The 15,606-nt window shown below is 54.9% G+C and overlaps 1 protein-coding gene across 3 annotated transcripts; it reads left to right on the top strand.

Moving 5' to 3' along the window:
* The first annotated feature begins 244 nt into the window (after positions 1 to 244).
* Positions 245 to 14,912, top strand: LOC128122078 (asialoglycoprotein receptor 1). Of its 3 annotated transcripts, XM_052757348.1 has the most exons (9): positions 245 to 9,267; positions 9,718 to 9,806; positions 10,820 to 10,936; positions 11,060 to 11,155; positions 11,238 to 11,309; positions 13,091 to 13,177; positions 14,031 to 14,182; positions 14,259 to 14,365; positions 14,493 to 14,912. In XM_052757348.1, the coding sequence occupies exons 2-9, from the start codon at positions 9,737 to 9,739 to the stop codon at positions 14,647 to 14,649; spliced, it is 858 nt and encodes a 285-aa protein (XP_052613308.1). In that variant the 5' UTR covers positions 245 to 9,267; positions 9,718 to 9,736; the 3' UTR covers positions 14,650 to 14,912. The 3 variants fall into 3 exon arrangements, with proteins under 3 accessions (XP_052613308.1, XP_052613307.1, XP_052613306.1); XM_052757347.1 differs by having other exon boundaries at positions 245 to 9,806; XM_052757346.1 differs by lacking the exons at positions 245 to 9,267; positions 9,718 to 9,806 and adding an exon at positions 9,824 to 10,707 and having other exon boundaries at positions 11,060 to 11,115.
* Positions 14,913 to 15,606: the final 694 nt, after the last annotated feature.

Genomic DNA, 15,606 nt, shown 5'->3' with positions numbered 1-15,606 from the left:
GGTGGTTTTTGGGGGGAGAAGTGGGGGACTCTGCGGTGGGGTCCCTGTCTTCCACATGCCTCCCACCTTTCTTCTCCGCCGGTTTGCATGAGTGGAAGGCCTAACTGTGGCTTTTTTTTTTTTTTTTTTTCTGGGATTTTTTTTCCTTTTCTTTTTTCTTTTTTCTTTTTGGGGGGGAAAGGGGAGGGATGGGTCTAGGGAGTGGGGAATGTGGGAGGGGGGGTGGGGGGTGAGGGGTCAGGGGTTGGGTGTCCGGGAGCCAGGGGATGACAGGAAATGCTGCCGCCTTCTGCAATTTATTTATTTATTTTTTCTTTTGAGAGAGTGAAGGGAAGAGACAGATACTTGAAACCCAGTGTGTGGCCTGCTTCTTTGGGGTGAGGGAGGGAAGTGGAGACACAGGTGGGTGCCTGGGATGGGCGAGTGAGAACTTCAGATGCCTCCTTACCTCACAGGGAATAGGGTGCCTGAAAGGGTCCTGGGAAGGAGCTATCAGGCCAAGGCGGCAGAGATGGTGACGAACGGGCCTGGGAATCGCTGGAGCTGTGCTAGTCACCGGCAAACTCAGTCTAGCCCTGACCATTCCCCTAGCTGGCCTCCTCCGGTTGTCATTTATTCCTAAAGAAAAATCCAGAAGCTCCTTGACTTAGAGTAGGCAGAAAATGACCTGTGTACAAGATTGTGTACAGAATGTAGAAATTTAATATACCTCACTTGCTGAATTTAGGACACAGCTTCATCCGTCTTGAAGGGCTCAGAGCGTCGGCCCATAGCTGAGCAAAGCCTGCTCTGTTCTAAAGTACCGAGCAGGCCCTGGGGTGGCCTGGAAGCGAGGCATGCTGCTGTTGCCCGGCATCAGGTCACTCAGTGAATCGCTAGCCCATAAAAGGATCAAAAATCCAATTATGGAGGTTTACATCTGTAATCCCCAGCACTTGAGAGGCTGAGGCCGGAGAATTGGGTGTTCAGGGTTAGCCTAGGCTACGCAGCCTGAGCTGCAGAATGAAGCTTTCTTAAAAAGTGAAACAAAATGCAACAAAACCAAAAAGCAGTTTCTATTCCAGGTTGGCCCATCAAGGCTGGGGCTGCATAGAGGGACCGACCATTCTTTGTTCTGTTCATGGGGTTGTGGACAGACCTTTACAGGAGTTTGCTGATGAGGGATGCTATAGGAATAGTTATTCGTTGGATTTCTTTATGCTCCATCTCTACAGGAAAAGATTTGTGGTGTCTTTGCAAATACTGTGGGTAGAAAAACAGAAATGTGACCATAAGAGCTGGAGAAGTGCAGGTGGGCGTATAACCCCAGCACTTGACCAATAGGCTACCTGATGCCACCACTGTGGTGCCATCCCCATGTCTGTCTGATTGTCAGAGACCCCTGAGGGGAAGGCTGAGGTGGGGGCTCCCTGAGAGTCGTTAGATCCTCCACAGTTGCAAAAGGGAAGTTTCTGTAGCCGTTCCTGAGCAAAGATGAGGAGTGGGTGTAAAAGACCAACCTAGGAAGCCGGGCGGTGGCTGCGCACGCCTTCATTCACAGCACTTGGGAGGCAGAGGCAGGAGGATCTCTATGAGTTTGAGGCCAGCCTGGTCTACAGAGTAAGTTCCAGGACAGCCAGGGCTACACAGAGAAACCCTGTCTCAAAAAACAAAAAAGCCAGATGATGGTGGTGCACACCTTTAATCCCAGCATTCAGGAGGCAGAGGCAGGCGGATCTCTGTGAGTTCAAGGCCAGCCTGGTGTACAGAGCGGGTTCCAGGACAGCCAGGGCTATTATATAGAGAAACCCTGTCTCGGGAAAACAAAACAAAACAACAAAAGGCTAGCCTAGGAGAAGTGGTTCTGGGGAAGACATGTCATCCAACAATCAGATCACTAGAGTACTGTTGCATAAACCTGTGACTCTGTATTGCCCAGTGTATATTCGCGCAGTATCCTGCCTCACAAGACTCACCCTTCCAAGTCTGAGGGTGGAGGACCCAGGGGTCTACATGTCTGGAAAGCTCCCCGTGGTTCTGCCATCCTGTTGGGTAGAAAGACACTGCTTCAGAGGGTAGTTTTCAGATCATTCTCTTAGCTGGGTTCTGTGTAGGATGAGGCAGGGTGAAGCTGCCTTTATTTTCCATCATGGGCCAATAGGAGTAATCTAGGAGCTGAGGAGGGTGTGCTAAGGCAATGGGGCTGAGTCCAAGGAGTTGAGGAGAGTTTACCTAGAAGGGTGGATTAGCCAGTTTTGTTCTTTATTAAGTTCCTCAGGCTGGTTTCAAACTTGTCATCCCACTACAGCCTTCTGAGTGCTGGGATTACAAGTGTACACCTCCACACCGGGCTCAAATGCTATGTTACTGCTTTTAATTAAAAATAAATTCTCACGTTTGTGTGTGTGTGTGTGTGTGTGTGTGTGTGTGTGTGTGTGTGTGTGTGTCTATGAGAGTGTATGCCACATTCACGTGGCTGCTCCAGGAGGCCAGAAGAGAGTGTTGGGTGGTCCCCTGGAACTGGAGTTACAGGTGGTTGTGAGCTGCCCAGTGTGGGTGCTGGGAACCAAACTCGGGTTCTCTGGAAGAGCAGTGAGTGCTCTTGACTGCTGATCCCTCTACAGCCCTTAGTTTTGTTTTTTGTTTATTTTTTCCCTTCTTACATTGTGTGTGTGTGTGTGTGTGTGTGTGTGTGTGTGTGTGTGTGTGTACATGCATGTACCGTGCTAGCACATGCGTGCATACACCAAGGTGCTTGGAGGTCAGAGGCCAACCTGGAGTAGATACTCTTCCTGCCACGTGAATTCCAAGGATCGAACTCGGTTTTCAGGCTTGGTGGCAAGTATCTTGATCTGCCATCTGCCTGGCTGTTATTGTTTTGTTTTGTTATTTCGAGAGGCAGGGGTCTCAGGTTCCCAACCTGGCCTCAAACTGCAGGCAAGGATGGCCTTGAACTCCTGACTCCTCTGCCTGCGCCCTCCAAGTGATGGGGTTAGAGGCATCCATCATCATGCCTGTCTTGCATTATTTTTTAATGATGTGAGTGATCTGTGTACCTGACAAATACATCTAGCAGTTCACACAGTTAAAACTGTTTCCTCTTCCTCCCACACATCTGAGGGAGTGTGGTTAGCAGTGTGGGGTGTCTTATTCTAAGTCTACTGAGAATGCTTTCCTGCTGTCCCCCCACCTCGCATTGGGGTTCAAGCCCAGGGCCACAGGCTGGGCAAACACTGTACTACTGAACTATGTCCTCGGCCCCTCTGGCCCCTTGAGGCAAACTAAAAACATGTTTTTGAGATAGGGTCTTTCTATTATGTAGCTCTCTGGCTTTCCTGGAACCCATTGTGTAGACCAGGCTGGTCTTGAACTCAGAGATCCACCTGCTTCTGCCTCCCGAGTGCTGGGATTGAAGGTGTGCACCATCGCTGCCCGGCCCATGTGGCCTTATTAATCTCCTCCCAGTACACCTCTGCTGCTGCTTCTGCCTCCTGTGTGCTGCGGTTGAAGGTGCACACCATCATTCTTGGCACCAGATCGAAAATGTTTTAATTCAATATTTGGATGTGTGGGGCTAGAGAGATGGTTCAGAGGTTAAGAACACTTGTCGCTTTTGCAGAGGACCCAGATTCAATTCTCAGCACCCATATGGTGGCTCACACACATCTGTAATCCTACATCCAGGAGATCCAACCGGCATACACGTGGTGTACACGCACGCAGGCAAACCATTCATAAACTCAGTAAAATACATTTAAAAAATAAAAATTTTATGTGTGAGTGTTTTGTCTGTGTGTGTGTCTGTGCGTTATGTGTCTGCCAGGTGCCCTCGGAGGCCAGGAGACGGTGTCAGGTCCCGGAACTGGAGTTACACATGGCTGTGAGCCGCCATGTGGGGTGCTGTGAGTCAAGCCCAGGTCCTCTGGAAGAGCAGTCAGTCCTCCTAAACCCTGAGCCATCTCCCCAGCTCCAGAAGGCAGAGAAGACTCCCAAACTGACTTGGCAAATCCTGGCTTCTCTTTCCTCACTCTCTTCATGTCTTTCATCAAATCCTCGTTGGATCTTTTTTGGTTCCAGTTTATGTTCTAAATACAGAGACGGCAACGTCCCTGGTTTCAGGGAACTTGAGATCTATCAGTGGGGATGGAAAAAAAAGATGAGAACAGATGCAGATAAGTTAAAGTGATGAGTGCTATTAAAGTAAGTACAGTGACTGTTGGACATCTGTTTCGGCGGGCGGTTGGTGGCAACATGCCTGGTGGATCTCTGAGTTCGAGGCCAGCCTGGTCTACAGAGTGAGTTCCATGACAGAGAAGGCTACATAGAGAAACTTTGTTCAAAAGTACAAACAGGTAAAAGAGGAAATGGACGCCTGTCTCAGGCTAGTTCAGGTGTGCGGCCTCTGGAGTAACATTGTGTTGAGACATAAATGATGGTAAAGACAGCGGAGGAGTGTGTCAAGGAGAGCAGCAGTAATGGGGTTAAGTTTGAATGATGGGAGGATGGAGGAGGGCACTGGGGTGTAGCAGGGGGCAGAGGAGTCAGCAGGATTTGCAGCAGGGGGCAGAGAAGTCAGCAGGATCTGGCTCCTAGGCCTTTGCATGCTTTCTAGCCCAAGTGCCACGGAAAGCTGTCAGAGGGGCTGGGGAGGTGGCTCAGTGGGAAAAGGTGCTTGTTGTCAAGGCTGACAACTCGAGTTCAAATCCTTACGTGGGACCCACATGGTGGGAGGAAAGACGTTGTCCTCTGACCTCTGCATGCACACACCCACACAAAAATAAATGTTGAGAAGCAAAACAAACAAAAGAAGAGAAGCTATCACAGTGGCGGGATTCTATTTGGGCAAGAGGACTCCAGGTGCCGGAGAGAACACGCAGTAGGGGGCAGTAGAAAGCCTGGAGGTAGTTGCCCCATTGGTAGGAGAGGCTACTTTGGTGTGGCTGACACTTTGGGTCAGCTTAACCTCTCAGTCTGTTTCCCTGTCTGTAAAGCGGGCAACAGTAACTGCCTACCTATGGGGTCCTTAAGAGGAATGACGTGGAGCAGTGCTTGTAAACGCCCTGAGCCCTGGATGTGGATCACAGTAGTCACAATGAGTGTGATTGGCTCTGGGTCCCTTCAGCTATTCGATAAACCTGAAAATCACATACAAACCATAGCATTTGATATTTCAAAAACTTTTTCTTAAATTGTCACCCCACGAAAAGAAAGAGACAGAAACACCGGGGCCACAGAACCCCAATTGCTCTAAGGCTACAAACTTGGGGTGTACCTGATTTGGAAAGAGTGAAATTGGGGAGGTGCAAGGCAGGATGGAGAGGGACCCTGCTGGACTTTGGTGGACTATGCTTTCTTTGTTTTCTAAGGAGGAGGGCCCTGTCAACTGTGGTGTTGGGGTACTGAGGCCCCCAGGAGGTGTCTGTTCCAATCATACACTTGGTGCAGGGGCCCATCTTCTCGCCCTGGCTGTCCCTCTCTTCCTTCAGCTTCCTGAATCCATCACATAACCTCTCCATCCCATAACCTCTCCAGCTCTGTCTCAGCCCTCATATATTTAAATGCTTTATCCCTAGTTGCTGGAACTGTTTTGGGAAGAATTAAGGGGTGTGACCTTGTTAGGGGAGGTGTGTCACCAGGGGCGGGCGTTGAGGTCTAAAGAGCCCACCAGTCTTGCTCTCTCTGCTTCCTGTTTGTGGATCAGATGTAAGCTCTCAGCTACTGCCCCAGCACCATGCCTGTCTGCCGCCCAGTTCCCTGTCATGGTGGTCATGGACTCACCCTCTGAAACTGTAAGCAAGCTCCCAATTAAATGCTTTTGTTTTTTTTTAATAAGTTGCCTTGGTCGTGGTGTCTCTTTACAGAAAGAAAAGTAGCCAAGACACAACCCAACTCATCCTGGGCTGCCAGTGGGAATGAGGAAGAGTCAGCGCCCAGCACTCAGTATGGGCCTATGTGGAACGGTGTACTGCTGACTCATCATTCTGACTTGGACAGACCCTTGAGATGGGCATTGATCCACCTTTCAGATGAGCCCAGAATTGTCTGATAACAGGCTTCAGGCTTCTCTCATGTCTCCTTGCGGGGGGACCGGGGGTGGGGAGCGGGGAGGGGGGCTCCATCCCTCGGTACCTCTTGCTCATTCTTAGCATTCACACACTCACTTTGGCCAGTTCCTTCTCAGCTTTGGAGCTCTTCATGCCTCTCCCAACCGGGAAAATACGTCCTTCTTTCTGGTTTTCCCCAAAGGAGACTCATCTCTCTCTCTCTTCTTGGTCACCTCCAGCTCCCAGCTGGCCTCCCTGGTCCGCATTCTCTGCTCTGCCCTGCTCTGGGATTCCGTCGATGTTTGTTGTTGTTGCTGCTGGGAGAGGATACCTGAGAAAACAGCCTAAGGGAGGAAAGGCCTGTTTTGTCTCAGGGTGTCGGAGGGCTCAGTCCATGCTCCACTGACTCCATCACTTGGGGCCTGTGGTGAGGCAGAACATCACGGCAGGGTGGGGGGTACGGCAGCCAGGGAGCTAAGATGGGGGGGAAGAGTCCCAGGACAAGACACACCCTTCAGAGGCACACTCCTGACTGGTCTCATTGCCTTTGGGCCGCTTGGTCCCTCTGACCCAAGTTCTACTCCGAGGCAGGCTGTTGCATGCTTTAGATATCTGGCTTCACCATTGTCTTGCCAGAACTTACCCCGTTCCTTTCTCTGTAGTCCTGGGGACTGAATCCAAGGCTTCGGGCATGCCAGAGAAGCTCTCTATCACCAAGTGATGTCTCCAGTGGAGCTCCAACTCTTCATGGTCCTGTAGTGTAGCCACACCATCTTTAAATGTATTGATCATACAGTGATATCAGGAGGGCATCTTTGAGCATGTGTCTTCCTGGTATGTGTTCACTCCTTCAAGATGGTCCCAGGAATTCTCGTCCCCTGGGACTGACACTGTTAGTTCTTTTCCACAGTGAGGAGAGCTGCCCCGAGAGATTGGTAGGACAGTGTGGAAATGGTGGGCTGTTGCTGTGAGGCGAGGCCAGCAGTTACGTCATGAGGACGTTCAAGCAGCCTTGTGGAGAGGCCTACGGGTGAGGAGCCCGGGACTGTAAGCAGCAGTTAGCAGAATTTGCCTGTCATCTGAGTGAGTCACGCTGTCAGTTGACTTCCCAGTCCTAGTCCCGTCTTCCAGAGAACACGACCACTGAGTGAGGTCGTGGTATATCCTCAGGAGAGACCCTGAGCCAGAACCAATGGGCTAAGCTGCACTTTGATCTTTGCAATGAGACTACCTGTGTTTATTGTTAAAGTTGCTAGGCTGAGGGGTAATTACTTTATAATAGGTAACAAATACACATATCCAGTGGTACAGGTCTATTACACATACATTACGAAATGTATTTATCTAAATAGAAATCTATTGGAAAGGGATGAAAAGGTAAACATACACTTCCACACACCCACACACTCACACACCCACACATCCATACATACACACATCCACACACATCCATACACATCCACACAGCAACACACACCCACATATCCATACATCCACACATCCACATATATCCACACATCCATATACATCCACAATCCACACACATCTACACATTCACACACATCCAAATCCACACATCCACAATCCACACACATCCATACATCCACAATCCGCACATCCACACGCATCCACAATCCACACCTACACTTATTTACACATGCACATGCATATGTGTGCACAAGCCCACGCACACACACACATACACTCAACACTAGTCCAATACTACTCTCTTAGGGCATGGCTGTAGGGTACAGATTTCAAAATGCCTTCTTCCAGCACAACCTGCAAATAGAAAGATGCAAAAATCCCAAGTTTACAGCATTTGCAGTTTTACAAGCCAATGCTAAGGTGTCACCACATCCAGACACCAAGACACTAGGTGCATCTTCACCCCTACACCCCTCTCCCTCACCTCTACAGCCCACCTTGCTCCCTGCCGGTTGCTACCTCTGTGAGTGTAACTACTGTTCAGACTGGATCCGTGTCTGCTTGTTTGCCAGAGTAAACTAGATCAGAAGTGGCAAAATCAGAGAGTGTTAAATTAATGGCCCAATTTTCACCAAAATCCCTGGCAGCAAAGCCTAGTCTATGTAAACATGAGGATTTTTAGGACACAGACAAACAAGGACACACAGAGCAGTTGCGTTTATGTAAGCGATGCTTTCCTGAATAGCTCATAGGATCTAGACGGCCGCGGTCGGAGTCCAGTTCTCTCTAACATGGGGCCTGTGGATATTTTCAATGTTGCTCACTTTCCAAGCTAGAGGTTGAGTTCTGGCAGGCACCTCTGAAGCCCTCAGGACCGTGAGGGGCCACGTTTAAGCATCTCTGGGGACTTGGGGACCTCGTGTGTGGACCAGCCGGAAACCCTGTTCTGGGTAAAGTTCTGGAGGCAGTGTACAGGGCTGCTCATGTTTTTAGTCTGCGCTCTTTGATGCAGTATGGCAGGAAGGCAAGCTCTTGCCTTTCAGGGCCTCAGCTTTCTTGCCTGCAGAATGGGTTGTTCTCTGGGGACGAGAAAGGTTGAAGTCCTGTGGCAGAATCATGGATTTCTGGGCTCCAATCCCAGAGGAGAACTGCTCCTCGTGGCCCCTCCACGCTGCTTGGAGGACCACAGGAGAGTGAGCGGGTCAGGCTAGGGCTGGGGACCCTGGAGCTGAGCCCTTAAGAATCCACAGCTTGCAACTATAATGCCAAGGTCACAGGGCAGGATTGGGCAAGAGTCAGGGATCAGTTGGTACCTCTGATCCTGGTTAGGGATATTTGGAGATACGGACAATTCTGGGAAATTCAGAACTGAAAGGGGGAGGGCCCTGAGAGGGAACAGCAGAGGCACCCTGGCTTTTTTAGGCCTGTCTCCCCCACAAAAATGTAAAGAGTATTGAAGTGGGGCATAACGTGAACGTGAACGTGTGTGTGTGTGTGTGTGTGTGTGTGTGTGTGTGTGTGTGTGTGTGTGTGTGTAGACTCCCCTTCTCTCAGAAATAGCGTAGAGGTCACCCATGCCTTCCTCCTACCCAAACACCTCCCCAGTTCCAAATCTATTTCCACCTCTGTTTAAGGTCCAAAGTCCTGGCATTGGTGATGCCAGGTTCGGCATGCTCAGACACACAGACAGCCAGACACGCAGGGCCCTTGGATGGACCCTGTCCCTTCCTCTCCCATTGCCCAGGTCGTCCACCTGATTCTTCAGCCTTCAGCCCCCTCCTTAGCCTGGGCTCTGTGTGGAGTTGAGGGACCTTCAGTAAGTAAAGCAGGGCGGGAATATGACAGGCAAGTGAGAGTGGGTGGAGGGGTCCTGCACATGTGAGTTCACAGACGTGTGGGCACGCAGAAGTGTGTGTGTGTGTGTGTGTGTGTGTGTGTTTGTGTGTGTGTGTGTGTGTGTGTGTAAATCGGAGAGCATAGATTTTTCTTAGGATGTAGTCTTGGCTGGCCTGGAACTAACTATGTAGTTAATTCAAGCTGGCCTTGAACTCAGATCCACTGGCGTACGCTTCCTGAGTGCCGGGATTAAGAGCATACACCACCATGCCCAGCCAGGGCATAGATCTTTGGATGTCAGGCTTGGGAGCAGAGGGAGGGAAGAAGAAAGGTTCTGTTCTTCTGAGGTCACCCAGTCGGATGTAGAAGGGATCGATTGGACTTCTGGGCCTCTTCGCCCCAACCCCAGCTCTAAACTTGGCTCCCCTAGGCCCAGCTCCGGCGCTATCATGACAAAGGATTATCAAGACTTCCAGCACCTGGACAATGAGGAGAACGACCATCATCAACTCCGGAGAGGTGAGGGGTGCTCCTCACTGGAAGGATCCATGGCTCTGTCCCTCGACTCAGCTCCTTTCCCCTGGTGACTCCTAGTTCTGTCCCAAACACTCAGAAAACAGTGGCTGAGTCACTCTTGCTGGGGAGGTAGGTACAGGGCACAGTGTTGGAGTCCTTCTTACCCAAGCTTCCTCAAAGTATCACTCACTTCTCAAAACCCCAGACAGTGGGTGGATCCAAGACGTTGGGCCTACTGAAGGCTGGGGAATGAATTTGTTGTCAGCCTCTTCTGAAGTTAGGTCCCTTGTTCTCTTCAGTTTTGACAGTGTGTATGTGGCAGTGGTGGGGGGTGACCAGGATCAGCTTGATCCCAGGGGCTAGGTTGAGGACCCTTGGAGAGAGCGTGCAGAGTCTCCGCTCTGATGGAAGATGAAGCATCCTGCATCTAAAACAAACCCATCTCCCCGCGTCTTTGTCCTCTGAACAGGGACTGTTGTGTAAGCAGAACAAGGTCAGAGCTCTTGGGGTGTCCCGGGTGGGCAGCGTGCGAGGAGTACTGGGGAGGAAGAAAGGGAGAAGGCGCCACACTCCAACTGACAGGACTAAGTGTCATTTTCTCGCCAACCGAGAGAGATCCGCCTTCTCTCCCTGCAGCCCAAGAGGCACAGGATCCACGTGGAGAGGAAGAAACCCACCTTCCCCCGCACTTTGGTGGAGCAGCGACTCCCCAGGTGCCGAGGCGCAGACTAGGTAGTTCCTTGTCTGTAATGACAGGATCATGCCACGAGGTGGCAGCAGAGGTTCAGGGCCCCCGCAAACGCTCGGGCGGGTCAAAGGTTTGCACTTCTGAGATAACCCCGTTTCTTCCCCATCTTAGGTTGCTTCGGTCCTACAGGGTTGCCCACGGCCCACATTTCTTCATGTGTGTGGTTTCTCTTAGTTTGTTGGAGAGCTCAGCCTGCGCTCCTCCTGGGACCCCGGGATCTGCGCGGGGTTGGCCTGGGCCGGTGAACTCCTGACTCCTTCTCCTGCAGGGCCGCCTCCCACCCGGTCGCTCTTGCACCGCCTCTGCCCTGGATCCCGCCTCCTCCTGGTGTCCGTGGGCCTCAGCCTCCTGCTGCTGGTGGTTGTCTGTGTGATCGCATCCCAAAGTGGGTGGCCAGGGCTGGGCAGAGAGAGGGGGCAGCTTCGGGTGTGTGCGGGGGAGCGGTGGACGCAGGGGTGGGTGGACACAGACAACTCACTTTTCCATGCCCACGTCCTCTCTTGCCTAGACTCGCAACTGCGGGGCGATCTGCTGTCTCTAAGGCAGAATCTCAGCAACTTCACTGTGAGCACTGAGGACCAGGTCAAGGCCCTGAGCACCCAGGGTGAGGGGGCCCAGGTCTGGGGCCTGGGGCGGGGCTGAGGGGTGGCCCGACTGTCCGGACACTGAGAGAGTTTCTTCTCTAGGGGGTAGTGTGGGAAGAAAGATGAGGCTACTGGAGTCACAGCTGGAGAAACAGCAGCAGGATCTGAGTGAAGGTGTGTGGGGGTGAGGGGGGAGGGAGAGGGAGGGGGGGTCAGGATGAGGAGCGGGAGAGGTGAGGGAGAGGGAGGGGGGGGTCAGGATGAGGAGCGGGAGAGGTGAGGGAGAGGGAGGGGGGGTCAGGATGAGGAGGGGGAGAGGTGAGGGAGAGGGAGGGGGGGTCAGGATGAGGAGCGGGAGAGTTGAGGGAGAGGGAGGGGGGGTCAGGATGAGGAGGGGGAGAGGTGAGGGAGAGGGAGGGGGGGTCAGGATGAGGAGCGGGGAGGGGTGAGGGGTGAGGGAGAGGGAGGGGGGGTCAGGATGAGGAGGGGGAGAGGTGAGGGGTGAGGGAGAGGGAGGGGGGGTCAGGATGAGGAGGGGGGAGAGGTGAGGGGTGAGGGAGAGGGAGGGGGAGGTCAGGATGAGGAGGGGGAGAGGTGAGGGGTGAGGGAGAGGGAGGGGGGGTCAGGATGAGGAGGGGGAGAGGTGAGGGGTGAGGGAGAGGGAGGGGGGGTCAGGATGAGGAGGGGGGAGAGGTGAGGGGTGAGAGAGAGGGAGGGCGAGGTCAGGATGAGGAGCGGGGAGGGGTGAGGGGTGAGGGAGAGGGAGGGGGAGGTCAGGATGAGGAGGGGGAGAGGTGAGGGGTGAGAGAGAGGGAGGGGGAGGTCAGGATGAGGAGGGGGGAGGGGTGAGGGGTGAGGGAGAGGGAGGGGGAGGTCAGGATGAGGAGGGGGAGAGGTGAGGGGTGAGAGAGAGGGAGGGGGAGGTCAGGATGAGGAGGGGGAGAGGTGAGCGGTGAGGGAGAGGGAGGGGGGGTCAGGATGAGGAGGGGGAGAGGTGAGCGGTGAGGGAGAGGGAGGGGGAGGTCAGGATGAGGAGGGGGAGAGGTGAGCGGTGAGGGAGAGGGAGGGGGAGGTCAGGATGAGGAGGGGGGAGAGGTGAGGGGTGAGAGAGAGGGAGGGCGAGGTCAGGATGAGGAGGGGGGAGAGGTGAGGGGTGAGAGAGAGGGAGGGGGGGTCAGGATGAGGAGGGGGAGAGGTGAGGGGTGAGGGAGAGGGAGGGGGGGTCAGGATGAGGAGGGGGAGAGGTGAGGGGTGAGGGAGAGGGAGGGGGGGTCAGGATGAGGAGCGGGGAGAGGTGAGGGAGAGGGAGGGGGGGTCAGGATGAGGAGGGGGAGAGGTGAGGGAGAGGGAGGGGGGGTCAGGATGAGGAGCGGGGAGGGGTGAGGGGTGAGGGAGAGGGAGGGGGGGTCAGGATGAGGAGGGGGAGAGGTGAGCGGTGAGAGAGAGGGAGGGGGAGGTCAGGATGAGGAGGGGGGAGAGGTGAGGGGTGAGAGAGAGGGAGGGCGAGGTCAGGATGAGGAGGGGGGAGAGGTGAGGGGTGAGAGAGAGGGAGGGGGGGGTCAGGATGAGGAGGGGGAGAGGTGAGGGAGAGGGAGGGGGGGTCAGGATGAGGAGCGGGGAGGGGTGAGGGGTGAGGGAGAGGGAGGGGGGGTCAGGATGAGGAGCGGGGAGGGGTGAGGGGTGAGGGAGAGGGAGGGCGAGGTCAGGATGAGGAGGGGGGAGAGGTGAGGGGTGAGAGAGAGGGAGGGGGAGGTCAGGATGAGGAGGGGGAGAGGTGAGCGGTGAGGGGGGAACCGAGGGGGTAAGGGGAGGGGTCGGACGGGGGGGCGTCCGTTTCTCAGCCAAGATCGAAGCTTTGGCCAGAGGGTCTGTGATGACTGGTTGTCCCCAATGTTCACATCCAACTATTTCTTCGCTCCCTTCCCTCTGCTGCCTTCTGTCCTCTGCCACCCCAGATCACTCCAGCTTGCTGCTGCACGTGAAGCAGTTGGTGTCTGACCTGCGAAGTCTGAGCTGTCAGATGGCTGCCCTTCAGGGCAACGGTGAGGGGCGGGGCGACGGCGGGGGCGGGGCGGCGGCGGGGGCGACGGCGGGGGCGGGGGCGGGGCGACAGCGAGGGGCGGGGCGACGGTGAGGGGCGGGGCGACGGTGAGGGGCGGGGCGACGGTGGGGGCGGCGGTGGGGGCGGGGCGACGGCGAGGGGCGGGGCGGCGGCGGGGGCGGGGCGACGGTGAGGGGCGGTGCGGCGGCGGGGGCGGGGCGACGGTGAGGGGCGGGGCGGCGGCGAGGGGCGGGGCGACGGCGACGGCGGGGCGACAGCGAGGGGCGGGGCAACGGTGAGGGGCGGGGCGACGGTGAAGGGCGGGGGCGGGGCAACGGTGAGGGGCGGGGCGACGGCGACGGCGGGGCGACAGCGAGGGGCGGGGCAACGGTGAGGGGCGGGGCGACGGTGAGGGGCGGTGCGGCGGCGGGGGCGGGGCGACGGCGAGGGGCGGGGCGACGGTGAAGGGCGGGGGCGGGGCGACAGCGAGGGGCGGGGCGACGGCGACGGCGGGGCGACGGCGAGGGGCGGGGCGGCGGTGGGGGCGGGGGCGGGGCGACAGCGAGGGGCGGGGCGACGGCGACGGCGGGGCGACAGCGAGGGGCGGGGCAACGGTGAGGGGCGGTGCGGCGGCGGGGGCGGGGCGACGGTGAAGGGCGGGGGCGGGGCGACAGCGAGGGGCGGGGCAACGGCGACGGCGGGGCGACGGCGAGGGGCGGGGCGGCGGTGGGGGCGGGGGCGGGGGCGGGGCGGCGGCGAGGGGCGGGGCGGCGGCGAGGGGCGGGGCGACCAGCCCCACTTTCTTGACCACCCCCACCCTCGGTAGCACCTCAGCCCTTCACCCCCCACCTCAGGCTCTGAAAGGACCTGTTGCCCCATCAACTGGGTGGAGTTTGAAGGCAGCTGCTACTGGTTCTCCAGCTCTTCGAGGTCCTGGATCGAGGCTGACAAGTATTGCCAGCTCGAGAATGCCCACCTGGTGGTGGTGACCTCCTGGGACGAGCAGGTGAGGCCACAGGTGCGTTCTTCTGGGACGCTGGACGGTGGAAGGAAGAGGTCACCAGCTCTGTTTCTTTCCTCAGAGATTTGTCCAGCGCCACATGGGACCTATAAACACTTGGATTGGCCTAACTGACCAGAATGGGCCCTGGAGATGGGTGGATGGGACCAACTACGAGGCAAGCTTCAAGTGAGTGTATGCCTTGCGGGTGGGGGGCACCCAGCTTTCCCAGCCGGTGTTCCCAAGGCTAGAGATCTTCCGGGAATGTGACTGAGAGTCTGATTTCCTGGGACTCACAGCAGTCTTTTGTCTGTAGGAACTGGAAACCAGAGCAGCCAGATAACTGGTATGGGCATGGGCTTGGAGGAGGCGAGGACTGTGCCCACATCACCACTGATGGCCCCTGGAATGATGACGTCTGCAGGAGACCCTACCGCTGGGTCTGCGAGACAGAGTTGGACAAGACCCGTTAGGAGCCTCCCTCCCCTTAATTTATTTCTTTAGTGCCTCGAGCTGCTGAGGTTTGGAATTGGGAGATCCTACCTAGGGGTCTCCACCTCCTCGGGAATTTTCGTCTAGGATTTTAAGGGCAGGCTAAAGAACGGTGTTTGAGGAATGTGACATGATGCCTGATGAGGTGGGGTTACCGGAACGCTATGACGCTTTGTGCACCATGCAGCTTACTACTATCAACTTTTTTTTTAGAGTGAAAAGAAGAGAAGTGTACTTAACTATCCCTGAGCTGTCTGGTCATTGGGGATTAGGAACCAGGGGTGGGTTGGCTAGCTTTGGGAAGGCCTCAGGCCGGCAGTGGTGCTGGGAAAACAGGATGGCTTTGGACTGCTGCCTGGTTAGCAGCGTGGCTTTGCTATGTCCAGGTGTGCCAGCCTGAGGAAGTTTTTCTGTCCTTGGGTCTCAGATGGGAAATAGAATGATTCTGGCAGGACCCGTGGAGAGCCACAGACACTACCCCCCCTGCCCCCCGCATTGTGGGCCAGAGACCTGGAATGAAATACACTGGCACAAGTGTGGTGAATACACAACTCAGGGTCACAAACACAGGAGGACAGAGCACTAGTGTTAGTATATTCAACAACCAAGGACGGAGTGAGGGCAGATCAGTATAGACACCTTGTAGACATGGAATTATTAACAAAACTGGGCAAAATGTTTGCCCATAAATAGCACCAAAATATAAGAAATGATATATATATATACACACACACACACACACGCATATATGTATGTATATATGCATACACATATATGTATATATACATAAGTATACATATACATGTCTATATAAATGAAGTAATATATATGTGTTCTTTTTACAAATGCAATGTAGAAAAGTAATATTTTTCCTCTACAGAAAAGATTGGCAAATCTGACAACTAAAATTAGAAACAAGCAACAGACTTGGATGAAAT

This window comes from Peromyscus californicus, unplaced genomic scaffold (assembly GCF_007827085.1).
Source record: "Peromyscus californicus insignis strain IS unplaced genomic scaffold, ASM782708v3 Scaffold_3__1_contigs__length_106647218, whole genome shotgun sequence".
Classification (NCBI taxonomy): Eukaryota; Metazoa; Chordata; class Mammalia; order Rodentia; family Cricetidae; genus Peromyscus; species Peromyscus californicus.
The sequence above is the reverse complement of the archived record's forward strand: the minus strand, read 5'-3'. Positions and strand labels throughout refer to the sequence as shown.

Bases quoted from the DNA above. Each gene is read 5' to 3' on its own strand.
- LOC128122078 (XM_052757346.1), top strand. From the start codon at position 10,553: ATGACAGGATCATGCCACGAGGTGGCAGCAGAGGTTCAGGGCCCCCGC. The intron at 10,708-10,819 runs GTGTGTGGTTTC...CTTCTCCTGCAG, and splicing joins CACGGCCCACATTTCTTCAT to GGCCGCCTCCCACCCGGTCG. The intron at 10,937-11,059 runs GTGGGTGGCCAG...TCTCTTGCCTAG, and splicing joins CTGTGTGATCGCATCCCAAA to ACTCGCAACTGCGGGGCGAT.